At 48.3% G+C, this 14,180-nt stretch overlaps 8 protein-coding genes across 8 annotated transcripts; 3 read left to right on the forward strand and 5 right to left on the reverse strand.

The window, feature by feature from the left end:
- Positions 1-78: 78 nt before the first annotated feature.
- N7525_006728 (uncharacterized protein) lies at positions 79-1,047 on the forward strand (the record flags this gene model as incomplete). Its single annotated transcript, XM_002567231.1, has 1 exon — positions 79-1,047. The coding sequence occupies one exon, from the start codon at positions 79-81 to the stop codon at positions 1,045-1,047; it is 969 nt and encodes a 322-aa protein (XP_002567277.1).
- Positions 1,048-1,702: 655 nt separating this feature from the next.
- On the reverse strand, positions 1,703-3,476 carry N7525_006729 (uncharacterized protein; the record flags this gene model as incomplete). Its single annotated transcript, XM_002567232.2, has 3 exons — positions 1,703-2,097; positions 2,168-2,967; positions 3,016-3,476. Coding segments are annotated over 3 exons (1,656 nt in total), but the record flags the coding sequence as incomplete, so codon positions are not given.
- An 852-nt stretch (positions 3,477-4,328) lies between these two features.
- On the forward strand, positions 4,329-4,753 carry N7525_006730 (uncharacterized protein; the record flags this gene model as incomplete). The annotated part of the gene is made up of 3 exons (XM_002567233.1): positions 4,329-4,446; positions 4,495-4,607; positions 4,667-4,753. The coding sequence occupies 3 exons, from the start codon at positions 4,329-4,331 to the stop codon at positions 4,751-4,753; spliced, it is 318 nt and encodes a 105-aa protein (XP_002567279.1).
- Positions 4,754-5,170: 417 nt separating this feature from the next.
- Positions 5,171-5,977, reverse strand: N7525_006731 (syntaxin family protein; the record flags this gene model as incomplete). Its single annotated transcript, XM_002567234.1, has 1 exon — positions 5,171-5,977. The coding sequence occupies one exon, from the start codon at positions 5,975-5,977 to the stop codon at positions 5,171-5,173; it is 807 nt and encodes a 268-aa protein (XP_002567280.1).
- A 496-nt stretch (positions 5,978-6,473) lies between these two features.
- On the forward strand, positions 6,474-7,901 carry N7525_006732 (uncharacterized protein; the record flags this gene model as incomplete). The annotated part of the gene is made up of 2 exons (XM_002567235.2): positions 6,474-7,004; positions 7,068-7,901. The coding sequence occupies 2 exons, from the start codon at positions 6,474-6,476 to the stop codon at positions 7,899-7,901; spliced, it is 1,365 nt and encodes a 454-aa protein (XP_002567281.2).
- A 1,240-nt stretch (positions 7,902-9,141) lies between these two features.
- Positions 9,142-11,261, reverse strand: N7525_006733 (fungal specific transcription factor domain-containing protein; the record flags this gene model as incomplete). The annotated part of the gene is made up of 4 exons (XM_061213818.1): positions 9,142-9,385; positions 9,454-10,181; positions 10,257-11,121; positions 11,173-11,261. Coding segments are annotated over 4 exons (1,926 nt in total), but the record flags the coding sequence as incomplete, so codon positions are not given.
- Positions 11,262-11,860: 599 nt separating this feature from the next.
- On the reverse strand, positions 11,861-12,387 carry N7525_006734 (uncharacterized protein; the record flags this gene model as incomplete). Its single annotated transcript, XM_002567237.1, has 2 exons — positions 11,861-12,101; positions 12,179-12,387. The coding sequence occupies 2 exons, from the start codon at positions 12,385-12,387 to the stop codon at positions 11,861-11,863; spliced, it is 450 nt and encodes a 149-aa protein (XP_002567283.1).
- Positions 12,388-13,333: 946 nt separating this feature from the next.
- Positions 13,334-13,975, reverse strand: N7525_006735 (uncharacterized protein; the record flags this gene model as incomplete). Its single annotated transcript, XM_002567238.1, has 1 exon — positions 13,334-13,975. The coding sequence occupies one exon, from the start codon at positions 13,973-13,975 to the stop codon at positions 13,334-13,336; it is 642 nt and encodes a 213-aa protein (XP_002567284.1).
- Between the last annotated feature and the right edge of the window lie 205 nt (positions 13,976-14,180).

A 14,180-nucleotide genomic window follows, 5' to 3' on the forward strand; every position in this document is an offset into this window, starting at 1 on the left:
TACAGCACTCGATACTCCATTCAATAACCGGTATTCTAGTTTTATACGTTCCGATCAAACCCCAATACATACACCGCTATGCCTGGTTGTTGCTTCTTGAATTGTTTCGGTATCTGCCGCAATCGCCGCAATCGCCGCCGCAGCTCCCCAGGCTTTGCTCCTACCGGCGATAGCCCTATAGAGCTACAATACATAACACCCCCTGCTCCAGTAGCCTTGCCCGCCCCCGGCCCTGTCGTCCCTCCCAATGATCCTGTCTTTGCATCTTCTCAGCCTGGTTCCATCCCAACAGACAACCCTAACGATTATCAGTACGGCGAGCGCGAGATGTGGGGAGGCTTGCGACAACGATGGATCGACGATAAAAACGAGCCCAACTGTACAGTGAAACCGCTAAATTTTGAATTTAGAAGCCTGACCCATAGTACACACAGGTTCCAGCGATGGATGACAAATTTCAACCACTGGGGACCAGCACCCATTGCTCTTCGAGCAGACCTCGAGGCTTGTGGGTTCCCCACAGGTCCTGAAGATTACCACGAAGTCAAGATCTCAAAGACCTCGTTCACTCCGCACCCTAGAAGAGGATCGGGGACTAACTTTTACCATATCTCGACTGCATTAGGAGTTATTATTCTGAGAAACGTTGAAAGATACGATGGACCTTGGTGGAGTCAAGTCGCCCTTGCACAGTACGATACTCACTTCCCGCGGAATATCTTGAGACATATTTACCTCGAAAATATTATCAACGCAGATACCAGGAACTTTATAGAAGACATTTGGGCTAGAACTCAACCAGCTGGCTCTCGGGATTTCCAGCGATCTCCAGCATCACTAAATCATGTGGTCTGGAGCTTTGATACCCCCGAATACAAGGCCATTCTAGGCACGCAGCTTGGGAAAGGAGCGGCGGCTCTTGTTCTGTCGGCGTTCCCTAGAGGTACACATCGTATCACCAAAATCGTTGTCTGGAGGAAAGTTATCATGCAGATTCGGTTTGATATTGAAAACAAATCTTACCTTGAGACAGGTATGGAATTATAGAAGTATTGTGCATCCATTCAACAGCCCTCGCAGTGCATGCAATTTGATTATCTTAGCTGTGTGCGATTCAGCAGCTCTTGTTTTTCTTAAGTCTTGTTTATTTGATAGAGAACGCTTCGAAATACAGGAACATAGATTGTTTTTACTTCCTCAAGAAACTTTTCCCAGTAGACCTCAAGCGAGGTCCCTAATGTAGACAATGATCTAGCTATTTTACCAAAACTTCGCCCACAAAAGCAATACTATGACATCTGCCGATATGCCCAGCAATGTAAATTCCAGCTGTATCCTAGTAATGGTTATAGTTTGTTCCGAAATTTGGGGGCCAAGCAAAGCCAATGAATGAATTATATTTGCTCGTCATTCTATTATACTTGGAGTTCCTGTTGACATGCATACATGCGATGCGTGCAGGGTATGCGTTTGTCTCTGTGCAGACTGAGCATTTGCCTGGTTTGTCGTGTTTGTCATTCTCGGAGGCTCCATATACAGCCTCCCGAGGTCCTTTCTATAGATTCATATCATATCTTTCTTCCTCCTTCCTCCTCCAGGTAGCATCTAGCCTCAAGAGTTCCTCCGGTTTGAGGGTTGTCCATTGCAACACTAGACTTTCCAGTGTTATTATATCCGGTGCCGGTTCGCTGGATACGTACGGGGATGAGTCCCAATTCTCTTCTTTGCTTTCAATTGGTTTTCCTATGAGGTCGGTCACTTCATCGATGATGAGAATATCATCATCATGATCACCATCATCAGAGCTGGATTTGATAGGCTGTGGAGGAGGAGGTAGCATGGGCTGGTCCTCTTCTCCTTTTTTATCCGTGTCAATGCATATCTTGCTGTCATCGCTGCCGCAGTGTCGATAACGTTTCTTTTTTTTTCGGCGTTGGGGAGCTTGAGCAATTGAATCGTCAGGTCTGGGATCGGGCCAAGAGCGATGGTCAAAGTGCGAATGGATTCCGTCGTGCGGATGACGACGGAAACCATTCTCTGCCTCGGCGCGGCGCTCTTCAAATTCGGACCCATGAGAGTTGATGTATGCAGGGGGGACTTTTTAAATGGCCCATGTTAGCACAATGCCGATTAATATTGTAGAGCTCTGATTAACTCGAACACTCACGATCATAGTAATCACTTTCATCGAAATCTCTGCGCGCGGGTGGCTCATCGCCCACTCCTCGCTCATACCGCGAGATGGTCGTAGACAGACGCCGAGCGCGCCTAAAACCAGATCGCTTATACAGCGCAGGGGCTGTAAGGCAACAGTCTTCGTAGCTTGTGAAGTCCGAAAGATTATCCTCAGATGGAGTAATGCGGCTCTCGGCGCTCCCACGAGTCTTATTCGGATCGCGCCGGCGTTCTCTGTGGACATAGGATTTCCCAGTCTTTTCACGCTCTGGTTCATATTCAGAATCAGAGCTATGAGAGAGTTCTGGTCGCGTCTTTCCACGTTTTGCGGTCTCGTCTGTGGAATCGGACCTCGTATGTATTTGGTGAGTTGCAGGGAAAGAAGCATCCCTGAATCTGAATATGGGGTCATCAAAAAGTTGATTTGCCGCGTGGCCATGAATATGTTGAAAGAGAACAGATTCCGCCGAATGCACATTTATAACACCGTTTCGGATTCTGAGGTGGCGGCTCTTCTCCAGGGTGTCTTGGTATGCATCGATTTGACAGAGTAGGCCTCGAACCAGATTGTAGTATTCTCCCACTTCGTTCCAGAGAGGAGTAGACGGAGTTGGCTGTGGATCAATGCTCAAAGCTTCGAATGAGGGCTGAAAGGCACTATCATCTTTGGATATAGAAACAGCTTGGATAGATTTGCTAAGGGTATCATATTTGGCGTCGTTCGCGATTTTCTCTTCTAGAAGAGTTTGGATGAGACCACGTTGATCGGCCATAGTAGATTTCTCATTTTCCCTGCCGACGTTAGATCCATAGATCAGGTAACCAAGCAGAGGAACTCACTTGCGAAGCTGTCCAGCATACATGATGACATGTAGCATCAATAATGTTGTCGATTTTAGCCTCTCTAAGTTACTTTTGAGGACATTCAAGTCCGGACCAAGGAGTGCGATCGTGATTTTTCGTGCATGTCGCATAAGGCGATTCTTTTCATTGTCTTGGGAATGCTTTTCGATTGCGGTATCAATTTCTTCAAATACCGACTTGCATTCCTGTAAGACCTCTTGTGCCGTGAAAAAGGCCTGTTTGGAGCAAAGCCTTGTCTGGTCATCTTGTTCGAGTGTCTTGCCGAGCTCGTTTAGAATGCTGCAGGTAAGTGAAACATCGCTGGACAGCTCTTGCATTGACTTGTTTGCGACTTTGACTGCTTTGTAGAACGTACAGAGCTTGACGGATAGTTTGGCGCCAAGCTCTGCGATCTGGATGATGCTGGCGACGACACCAATCACCTCTAGACCTGACATCGCAATAAAATGCGTTTGGAGGATAAATGGAGGAAAATCTTCGCTGGAATAGACAGATATTCATTTTGATGCGGGGTAGGTCTTTTCCACCTTGGCAGCGGCTTGAGGCTGTGCAGGCGGTTTTATTAGTGCAATGACCGACATGAGAATTGTTCGTATTATATGCAAGTCCATTGATTGCCAGAGCATCTGTACTATCCATTCCCGTTAACGGATCTGGAGTGTAAAGAGCTTGGATTGCCTTCTGTCAGACTGGGATATGCCCCCCTGAGGCCCTAAACAGGCCCACTGAACAACCATTGGCCTGAAGGATCTTTCCCTCCAGATCTACGGTGTCACTTTAAGGTACTATTGGAACACATAGTAAAGCTGGTCGAGTGTATTGATGACAATTTTCAAAAATCAAGAAAATCAAGAAAATCAAGAAGTCGGAAAGTCGGAAAGTCTCCACACTTTTATGCGGGGAGATCCTATAGTGATCTACCTATGTTGTAGGTATATGTAAGATACAACAGTCCTCATGGAGTATATAGAAGTCTCAAATCTTCAGATATCAATACCAGACAGAATAGTCCTACTAATATCCTCTCAACCTAGCTGTCCATAGTTAGCTTTAGCTACATACCTCCAGGGCTAGGTAGATTCACATGTAGCATCGACCCACCAACCCGATGATGTCATATAGCATCAGGACGGGGACCTCAGAACCAAATGGAAAAGACCTGCTTCTTTAAATATCGACACTTCCAATCATTTTGGATTTCAAATACTCTTCCTCTCTTTCAATCTGCAAACTTTGAATCTCCGAAGTTACCTACATACCATTCTATCTACACCTACATCATAACCATCATGTCGTTCCTCACATCCATCCGCGGCTCCTCCCGCCAAGCTATCCGGACCAACTTCGTCATGCCAGCTTCCACATTCCATTCCTCAGCAGTCAGGAGCTTGAAAGAGGATGATAAGAGTCAGTATACCACCACCAACTTGTCCTACCCCTACTAACCACAAGAAGACCGCGACGACCTCTCCACCCACTACGAATCCCATAAGCAAGAAGTCGTCAAGAATACTGTGGAGGGAAAGGGGAAGTGGAAGTCCGAGCTGGCTAGTAACAGCGAGGCTACAGTAAGCATCGGCCTCTAGAGTTCATTTTTCAGCAGAGCTAATATGTTTGATTCATTCAGGTCAAAGCGGACCGCGGCGAGGTAGACGGTGATGCCGAGTTCGAGAAGTTGCAGGAGAAAACGAAACATGTTGGGAGTTCGAAGTAAGGGAAAGCCCTCGGCCTTCCGTGACTTTTCGCTCGCGGATCTCGTTTATTTCTCATGTATTTTATTGAAGCAGTCTACTGGTGACTGTTGGGAGTCTTTTATGGTGATTTATTCGAGTTTATGGCATTCGTCAATGACAATTGATACTGCACACTTTGTCTGAGCAAATAATTAGATATGGAAGTTTATGACCATGGGTAAGCTTTGTAGATGTAGTATGATCAAGAATCCAAGGAGTCTAGGGACGACTCGATTGCCTTAACGCCTCGAGCCCAGTGAAAATGAAACATAAGGAAAATCAATCGTCCCATATTGCGTAAAGTTGTAAACGCCCGCTCGCCAAAGGGAAAAGGGTAAAAAGTAATGAAAGTAATAGCAATAAAGAATACCCTCCAATCATCCACCCGTATCGGGGTATCATTTCAGGATCACGATCAAGATGACCAGAACAATGATCAATCCAATGATAGTCATCATGCTCCAGTTCTCGCCCGCCTTTCGGCGGATCCTATCTATGCGCCGTCTCGCACCGTCTAGCCGGTTCTGATGACGCTCGACGTCCCCATCCATCCCATCGAGAAGTTGAACGTGGCCATCCAGTTCATCCCCAATCTGAATACTCAGCTGGTGCTGTCTACCAATTGATTCACCCAGCCGATCCAACTGGTCATCCTGGTCTCGCATTGTTTGAGCGTGGTGGTCGTATATCTGCTGGTTGTCCAGGTTTGACAGATCCGGTCGCGGCGATGGCTCATCACGGTATGGACGGAAGAGGTTGCTGCGGTTGCGCTCATCCTCCTCGTCAAGCTCATCTTGTACGGCTGCCGCTGCGGCGGAGCTGTCCATGAAACGGACGGATTTGGAAGGTGGATGTTGTGGGATTGGCTGCTTCAGGTCGGGGGTGGCGGGTTTCGACGCCTGCGTCGAGTTGTCCGATGGCTCGCCGTCTGCGCCGTAGAACTGGGTCGAGAGATCTTTGAATTGGGCTTGGAGGGGGGTGAGTTGGTCTTTCAAAGCGGTGGCGCCTGCGCTGTCATGCGAGTTGGCTAGCCGGGTTTGTTCGGCTTCCAAAGCCTCTATGCTCTCCCGGAGTGACTCGAGAGACCAAGAGATCTCTCCATCTTTAGAATTGGGCTCGAGATCGAGTGAGATTGCCCTTTCGCGCTCCAAAAGGGATAATTTGATGTGATCGGCGAGTAGGAATAGCTGGGAAGGGTTCGTCATGATGAGATGTGTGAGATCAAAATGACAGGCTGTTGCGATGTATGAATCGTAGGCGCTTGGACGGTCAATACGGAGAAAGACCTCCGATCAGCCAAGTAAGCTAAAGTCAGACTGTTTGAGATGTTTCCGGCTGGGCGAGGTTGAAGGTGGAGATGGGTAAGACGAGGAATCACAAGCGGAGGCAACAAGTGCGGATCAACCACTTTCCGCCTTTGCCTCCCTTTGGTCCCCGCAGTCATCCCGCCTTCTCTTCAGCTCGGAAGATTAACATGTCTATGTCTTGCAAGCATTTGCTTCCGATCGCTCAACTTATTGTTTTCTGAGTCTCATCCTCATGGATCTGGACTATTCGGTCTACCTCGGTATCTAGCGCAAAGCTGCATGAATCCGCGCAGCGGTTCCGCATTTTGAAGAAACAACAACATAGGGAATTAAAGTCCGTTGGTACTTTGCATATTTTTCGAAGGCCTCCTGATAGTCTTGGACTCCGCGCAACATGAATCTACAAGACTTCCTAGCAATGGAAGAAAGCCGCGAGCGCGACGAGCTAATCGACCTCCGCAGCCTTGATCTCGTCTCCGAGTACGACTCGCATCTTATGTGTCCGATCTGTCACTGTCCCTTCGTTGAACCCGTCCGTCTACAATGCGACCATGTCTTCTGCGGGAGTTGCCTCAGTTCGGCAATAAACAGCTTCCGCTCGGCCGACTCGGACGAGTTCCCGTGTCCCTCTTGCCGAAATCCCACCCAGAAGGTGTCGGCTAGCGTGCCCCGCCTGTTGATCAACATGTGCGACGAGATCCGAGTACGATGTCCGTTGATAACGGAGGGCTGTCAAGAGATAATACCCCGAGGCCATGTCCAGTCGCATGTTGAGAAGTACTGTGGGTACCGGCTATTGCCGTGTCCGGATAATTCATGCGATCAGATGACGCGGAGCAAAGACGTTGGAATGGATCAGAAATGTATTCATAAGGTGCGACGGTGCGCCCATTGCAAAGAGAATGTTCTAGAGCATGAGTACGAGGTTTGTTGCCCATTTGAACTCATTAGGAATTCTATAGATGCTGACCGGAAACGCCTATGCTAGGAGCATGAGAAAGAGCTTTGTCCAGTTCTTGAGGTCACATGTGCTGACTGCGAGACTGTTGTCACTAGAGGGGCACTGCAGGAGCATATTGAATCATGCCCGGAGGTTGCGATTCCCTGCGCAGCATCCAAATATGCATGTCCGGTTAAGATCAGACGGGCTGATATTGCAGCACACGAGCAAAGCTGCCCCATAGTCGCAATGGGCCCTTATTTTGAGACGCAGAATGCCCGGCTCAAGTCGCTTGAATCAAGTATGCGGCATCTGCAGCAGCGGAATGAGATATTCGAGGATGGGCTCGCAAACATTCGGTCCACTCTTTTCGAATCCACGCGCTTAGGTGCGAACAGCCATAGCGGTGGGCAGCCTCCCCAGTCAGACCGAGAACAGCAATCCTCCGCTCGCGTCGACGCCCACACAGATGATCCTGCAGACCTTGCTGCGGGTGTGTTTTCATCCAATGCCACGACCTATCTGCTTTCCCTGCACGAATCGCTCCGGGAAGAGGTCAGCCAACTTTCGCATGCTATCACCGACCTAGATGCTCGCGCCAGCATGGCTATCATGAATGAATGTATGCGCATCAAGGAGGACATAGCCCACACAAATGCGGCGGTCAACAGTGTCCGCATGCAGGTCCAGTGGCTCATGAACCCTCGTCTTCACCAGGGGACGAGGGGAGGAGCTGTTCGCCCCAGCTCTACAGAAAGCGAAGGGACACGGACTAATATGGCATCGTCGGTGGCTGGGCCGAGCCATGCTACTGGTCAGTCCCTAGGGCCTCTTCGGCCCAGGCGTCCCAGTGACAGTGGACGCGAGGGAACGAAGCTGTGAGGGTGCGTTTAGGGTAATTCGGGGCGCTGCATTTCCCGTCTAATGCGAGAGGGTTGTGAGCTTGTGTATCTTGTAGCTTATATATGACTGATGATTGGGTTGACTTGGTAAGGCCGTGTTGTACATAGTTGACAGGGATGGACGGCTCTGGTTACATTAATGAACGATATACCTTTTTTTCTTTTACTTTACATTACATATGCAAGATTAGGGACCCATGCTCCTCAGGTCTAAATATATATCACGGATACCAACAAATAGCTCAAAAAGGACAAGCTTTGAGGCGGGTCTTTAGCCCCGGTAAAGCATGCAGATACCTGCACTTGAGCATCGACAGATATACCTAGCAAAGGCCAAAAAAAAAAAAAGGTCCCTGATGCACCCTCTGTCATCACTAAACGAACCCAGAAGAAAAAGCAAAAAAGAAATCTCAAGTTTTTTGTAGGAATAGCCGAACGCGGGGGTCGAACCCGCAGCCTTAAGATTAAGAGTCTTACGCTCTACCGATTGAGCTAGCCCGGCCGGGCTGTTGAAGAGAGGAGCGGACTAATGCATAATAAAGCGTATCGGTGTACAATAGCATCCCAGCGTCGCGAAGTTGGGGTTGGTACTGTCAAGGTAAGAGGCCGCTCAAAGTTGAGAAAAGGAGGGCCGGAATATTTTCTCGCTTCTCAGCATCCGATCTTCGCTTTTTTAGCCAGTTCGGTCGTCTGGTGACTAGGAAGTTGCCCGTCATTTAGCAAATAGTTACAGTTGTAGATGAAGGAGAGGAGAGTGGTGTAGAGAAAGAGAGGGGAAAAGAGAAGAGAAGGTGAAAGGAAGATAATAAAGAGCAATATGCAGGGGAGAAGAGGGGGAGCAGATGTATACTTCAACGACAGGGATTGGTGGAAAAGCCGGATAAAAAGGAGACATCTAACTACACAAAGAAAGCCACATTTGTACTTAAACCAAGGACTATAAGCACTTGATATTGACCGACCGATAAATACATACCTAGGTACCTTCGTCACATGGTATTTAACTTCAATAGCACAAATCAGTTAAATCGGCCAACTCAATGCCTAGCGGAAGTCAACGCATCAGCGTCTAAGAGTGGGGGCTATACTTCGTACACTCCCAGATGATTCATACGTCAATCCAAACTCGAAGCCCAAGTTACGGGTTGTACTAGTATTGTTTATAGATACAAAAGTACCACCTTCAAGGGAGTAGTGACTGAAATTATTGAACAATCCTATCATGTACCCTCAATCCTAGACCTGGAATGCCGCGCCATGAAGACCAACCTCTCAACAAAAGCCTGCGCTAGATAAAATGGTGGGTAAGTCTGACCATCATCCGCCGGCCTTTCAAGGTGAGCCAAGAGCCCAGCGATATCCTCCAAGGTCTTGAGATCCCTTGTGAAAGTAGATGAAGTCGGAACAGTGATTAGATACCAGAAGACCGAGAGAACGGCGGTGAGGAGAAACTGCGCGTGAAGCCTAGAATACGACAGAACCCCGAATTAGTACATATATATAGATATGAGACAAGGCTCAGGATCCCTTACCAGAATGTATGCTGGTTGATGAACCGGCGGACCCGCCAGATGTAGATCAGCGAACACCGCGCAGCTTCAAAGCACAGCTCTGCACTAGATGGGAGAGGTGACCAGTTCTGCGGAGAAGGTATCTTGGAAGAGCTACTCGCTCCGTGGATCTTTCCGAGGCAGTAGTAATATTCCAAATGGATATTCACTCCGCGCATACTGAGGTCGTGGAACAGATAGTCCGGTGCGCTCTCGGTGGCGAACACCTCCGGCCGGCAGTCGGCGGGATAGCCCAGATTCAAGTCACTCAGTTCTTGGTCTAATTCACGGATATATTGAATGCGCCTAGCTTCTGGTAGCGTCTGACTGTGCGCTGAATAAAGCAACCGGAAGATCTTGGACTTGAGCAAGGAAAAGCGGAGGTCGGAGGGGAAAAGAAGCTCCTTGGATGACAAGGGCTTCATGTAGAAGTGGCGTTCTGAGGTTTCCTGGGCGTATGTGGTAGGCAGATCTAGATCGCAGTCGGCGTCGTTTATCAAGGGTGGTTGTGATTTTCGGATAGAGAATTCTTTGTCGACGGCATAGCAATGCCAGAACAAAGCTCGGAGATGTTGGCTACGCTGGTCTGTCCTGTGTATCTCATTGGGGGTTTGTATTCTGTTTGCCCCGAGGTTATAGATGAGCTGCACTGCGATTCCAAGAAGTAGTTCTCCTGCCTGAGGTCTGCCAAGAGGGCATATATAGAGCATCTATAGCCACATATAAGCTTCTGAGACATGGGATCCACCTTTGGTGCTGCCCAGGTAGACACGCGAAGAACTTACTAATATTGTCACCGCTTCCAAAGTTCTTAAATCAGGAGGCTCTAGTAACATTTCAGGAAGGAGCGTTAGCGCTGCTTGTAAATAAGCATCCGGGTCGGCGCTGGCGAAAGCTCGCTCATGGCGGCGGATATGGGTGATCATTGCCGCAAAAGCAACCAGACAAGCCCGATTCGCAGCACGACTCATGTGTGGAGGCTTGTCTAAGACATTTGCATTGAGCAGGATCTGCACGGCCTCAACATCGATAATTGGAAATATAGAATAGAGGCCATTTCTATCAAAATATTCCAAACACTGTTGGACTAGAGCAGACCCTGGCCATTTGATTCCAATCACTTTCTTTGTTGACTTGAGCTGTTGCGTATTGAAAGATTGCGTGACCTCATGAGCAAAGGAATCCACATTGAATGTACAACCCGTTTGCTTTTGAATAAGAGAGTAAAAAGCTGCCCTTTGCGTCGAAAGGGAACTCCCGAGCCCACAATACGAGATGTGCCATTGGAAAGCTGCCAACGCGGTATCGAAATCACGAGTATCGGGCAAACAAGATAAGAATGCTTCCGATGCGGGTCTAGGCGATGCTGGAGAAGAGCTTCTGCTCGGAGAAAGGATAGCTAGCCCTTTCTGGTTCTGTTTTGTGGATTCTTTAAGTCCGAGGAGGGTCGCCTCTAATTCCCGAACCCGAGCTTTGGTATCGGCCAGCTCTCTATATACCCGGTAAGCAATTGGTAAAGAGGGGCTTAAATAGTATGGAGTCTTACTGTCGGGTAGTTTTCCGAGGTAGAGATACAGGTTGGGTGAATGTACATGGTAGCCCTGCAATATGGCAATTCTCACAGGCGGGTTGGTTTCTATCACAGCGGATCTGTTGGCAAAATCAGATTAGGGGCTGTCACACGGGCAGTGTGGATATTACCTTTCGGTGTCGACATAGATCGCAAGCGCTCCGCCCCTTTCCGGCGCGTGGGCCAGTAGAATCGTCCATAAAGCAATATCGTAATACTCCTTACAGATGTCAAAGAGCCTTATGGGCCATCATGGGGGCTGGAAGATCGGTGAATCATCAAGCTTTTAAGGGGTTGAGCCTATGAGGACGATGCGTATAAGAATCCACTGGCCTGCAACCATTGAGATCGACGGGATTTTGAGGCCAAGACCTTTTTAGGTGTGTAGCGCCGAGACCGGGAAGTGGGTAGATGAGTCAGCGGGGATTTTAGCCCTGGAGTGGACGAGGGCTACCTAACTAGGTAACTTATGTAGATACAATGTATGGAGAGTGTTAATGATACATACATATGTAGTATTCAACCTTATTGGATACGTTTCTCATTTGTTTCTTTTGCGTTTTACCTCTTACAGATAGTCCAGATCTCTTCTGTGGTCGAGCCTGTTACTAGATCTTATATCAGCTACACGAGTGTCTCAGATGGGAAACCAGAACAAATCGAAGTATATATGAAAGCAAATAGACGAGAGGTAAATAACAACTAGACCAAATCAGACCAACAGAAACGAAGCAAAATAGCATGTCCACATATCTACACATTCCACCCAGCTCGAGTGCCAATACTCCGTTCTCTCCTTACATAGCCGCGAAGTCTCACTCAAGTAGACGGGGCCACATCGAGGCTGAATATACCATCCCACTTGCACCGCGCCATAGGGTACTCCTGCTTCTCGCATTTCCACGAGTCGCCACTCACAGTGGCCCGTCCAGTCTCAGAGCCGTCTGCGCGGGAGACTCCCAAATCGAACTTTTCGATATCATAGATTCCATTTGGGAGGTGGAGCTGGTAAGCCTTGTCAGAGCAGTTGTAGGTCTTGTTTCCAGGCATTCCAATTGACCTGTATAAAAGTCAATATCATTCATGTCTTTTGCTTTGGGCTTATAGGGTATCCTAAACCCATAGATTAGAACATACCAGTAAGCAGAGCATTTGGTGTCTGTGTTCGTGTTTGGGTCTTTGACAGCAAAAGAGAGAAGGCAGGTTTGTGGAGGGGTTGTGCTGGGGATGGCGGCATTGAGATTTGTAAGTCGCAGCGGCTCTAGGGCGGACACCTTAGGGCTAGGTGCAGCCAGGATGGAGGTGGTAGTCGCCAGGATGAGAGCGGAAATTGAGATGGCCTTCATTTTGCTGGACTGATGTTGGTTGTGTTGTTTCCTTGGGGTTATTGTTGGATTATTTACTGCTGTTGGAGTGTATACCGACAGTGTTGGCGACCCTCTTATACTTCATGTTTTCTTGTACATATACCTGAAAAGTTCAACTGAGACATGAACACGAGAAATAGACACGTAAGATGAAGATCGTGATGAATGTTGACGTAGAGCTACGCTGAGGTATTGTAACTCAGCTGGGCAAACCTATTTGGATCCCCAGGTTATCGAATGATAATCTATTTCCGTTGAAACAAAGTACACACACAGCCCTACACGTCAAAAAGGCGATACGATCCAGAAAATAAGGCCCTCCACTGACTCTCGATCTGTGCTTATTGTAGATACTTTCACCGCTAAACCTACACGTGGTTATTGGCTCCCGCTATTTGCTATTTTTGGTATCAGGCGGCCAGTCTACACAGCCCTGTATTATTTCCGATATTAGAACAGACATATTCTCTGTATTATTAGTTGTCTTGCCTTAAATATTTGCTCTAGTGAGCAGAGACTTAGTAAACTACAGCTGAACTCAAAGTTATATAGATTGTGCTTTGTGTTACTTGCCCTAACAGCCCCAGGTACCCAATTTCAGCCCGTGCGCCTTTTTTTGTACACGTACATATCTACTGTGTTCTAACGCAAGGCTTTCATATAAGCTATGTACCGAAAAGAGGTATCCTTTCCCTCAGCTATCTAATTTCACCACCATTTCCAGGGCTACAACTTACTCACGGATAATTGACAAAAACCAACTGTATTCATTCATATAAAGGAGATATATAGCCAAGGGAAATATTCTAAGTAGAGTGTAAATACCGATACCATCTGATAACCTGAAAGTAAAACTGTTAAGAACCGACAGTCTCCATATAAGGTTCAACCCTCAGACAAGGAGGGCACCTGCTACACGCCATCATCAGGATGGTGGTGCATAATCAGGAGGAGCGGGAGAAGAGCCACGGTAAGGAGGAGGCGGGCTGGCATAGCGCTCAGGGAAAAGATCAGCCAAGTCCGAATCGGAGGACGGAGGCAGCTGCGGCGCGCCTCCAGTCACATCTCCGTCATAGAGAACTACAATAAAGACATCAGTCGGGGAAACACCCCCGTGATACACATGCCGCAACAGATACAGAAGACCTCCGCCGGGACGAGTACCAGCATGGGTAGACATGATGGAGTGGTAGCGGACCCCAGACCCAGTGCTATGGGCGAACACAGCCATAAACATAGGCGGGGCTGGGATATCTAGCAGGAACCGGTCAACACCCTGGCTCTGCTGAACGGTCGACTGGATCTGAACCCACTGGCTGCGGAAGTAGAGGTCAAACCCCTGTGTCCACTCTCGGTCAAGGCCGGAATCTGCGAGGGCGGCGCATAGGGTCCAGATAAGGTGGTTCTCGTTGATCCACTCGGTAATCACTGTCTCTGGCCAGGAAAAGGAGAGCTGTCGGCCAACGCGGCACCGTATAGATGCCTGGGGAGTGATCTGCAGATCTTCGACTGGTCCGCCGGCGAGTTCTGCGACCTGTGCCCACCGCTCAAGCTCGTCAGATGACATGATGATATATGGGGTGCAAGACTTACACGATTGTAGCGTAGTAGGGTATGGGATTGAATGTGGATGTTGGCTTTGGAGCAGTGTAGAATATACCAGTGTCGGTGAATTCCTGTTATTCATGCGAAGAGGGAAGGGTTTATATAGCCCTAGAGAGTCTGGAGCACTGGACCCGAGAGACAATGACTTTATTAGACATGAAAGAAAT

Source organism: Penicillium rubens (genome assembly GCF_028828025.1).
Source record: "Penicillium rubens strain IBT 27055 chromosome Unknown utg000003l_segment0_segment0, whole genome shotgun sequence".
NCBI classification, from domain to species: domain Eukaryota; kingdom Fungi; phylum Ascomycota; class Eurotiomycetes; order Eurotiales; family Aspergillaceae; genus Penicillium; species Penicillium rubens.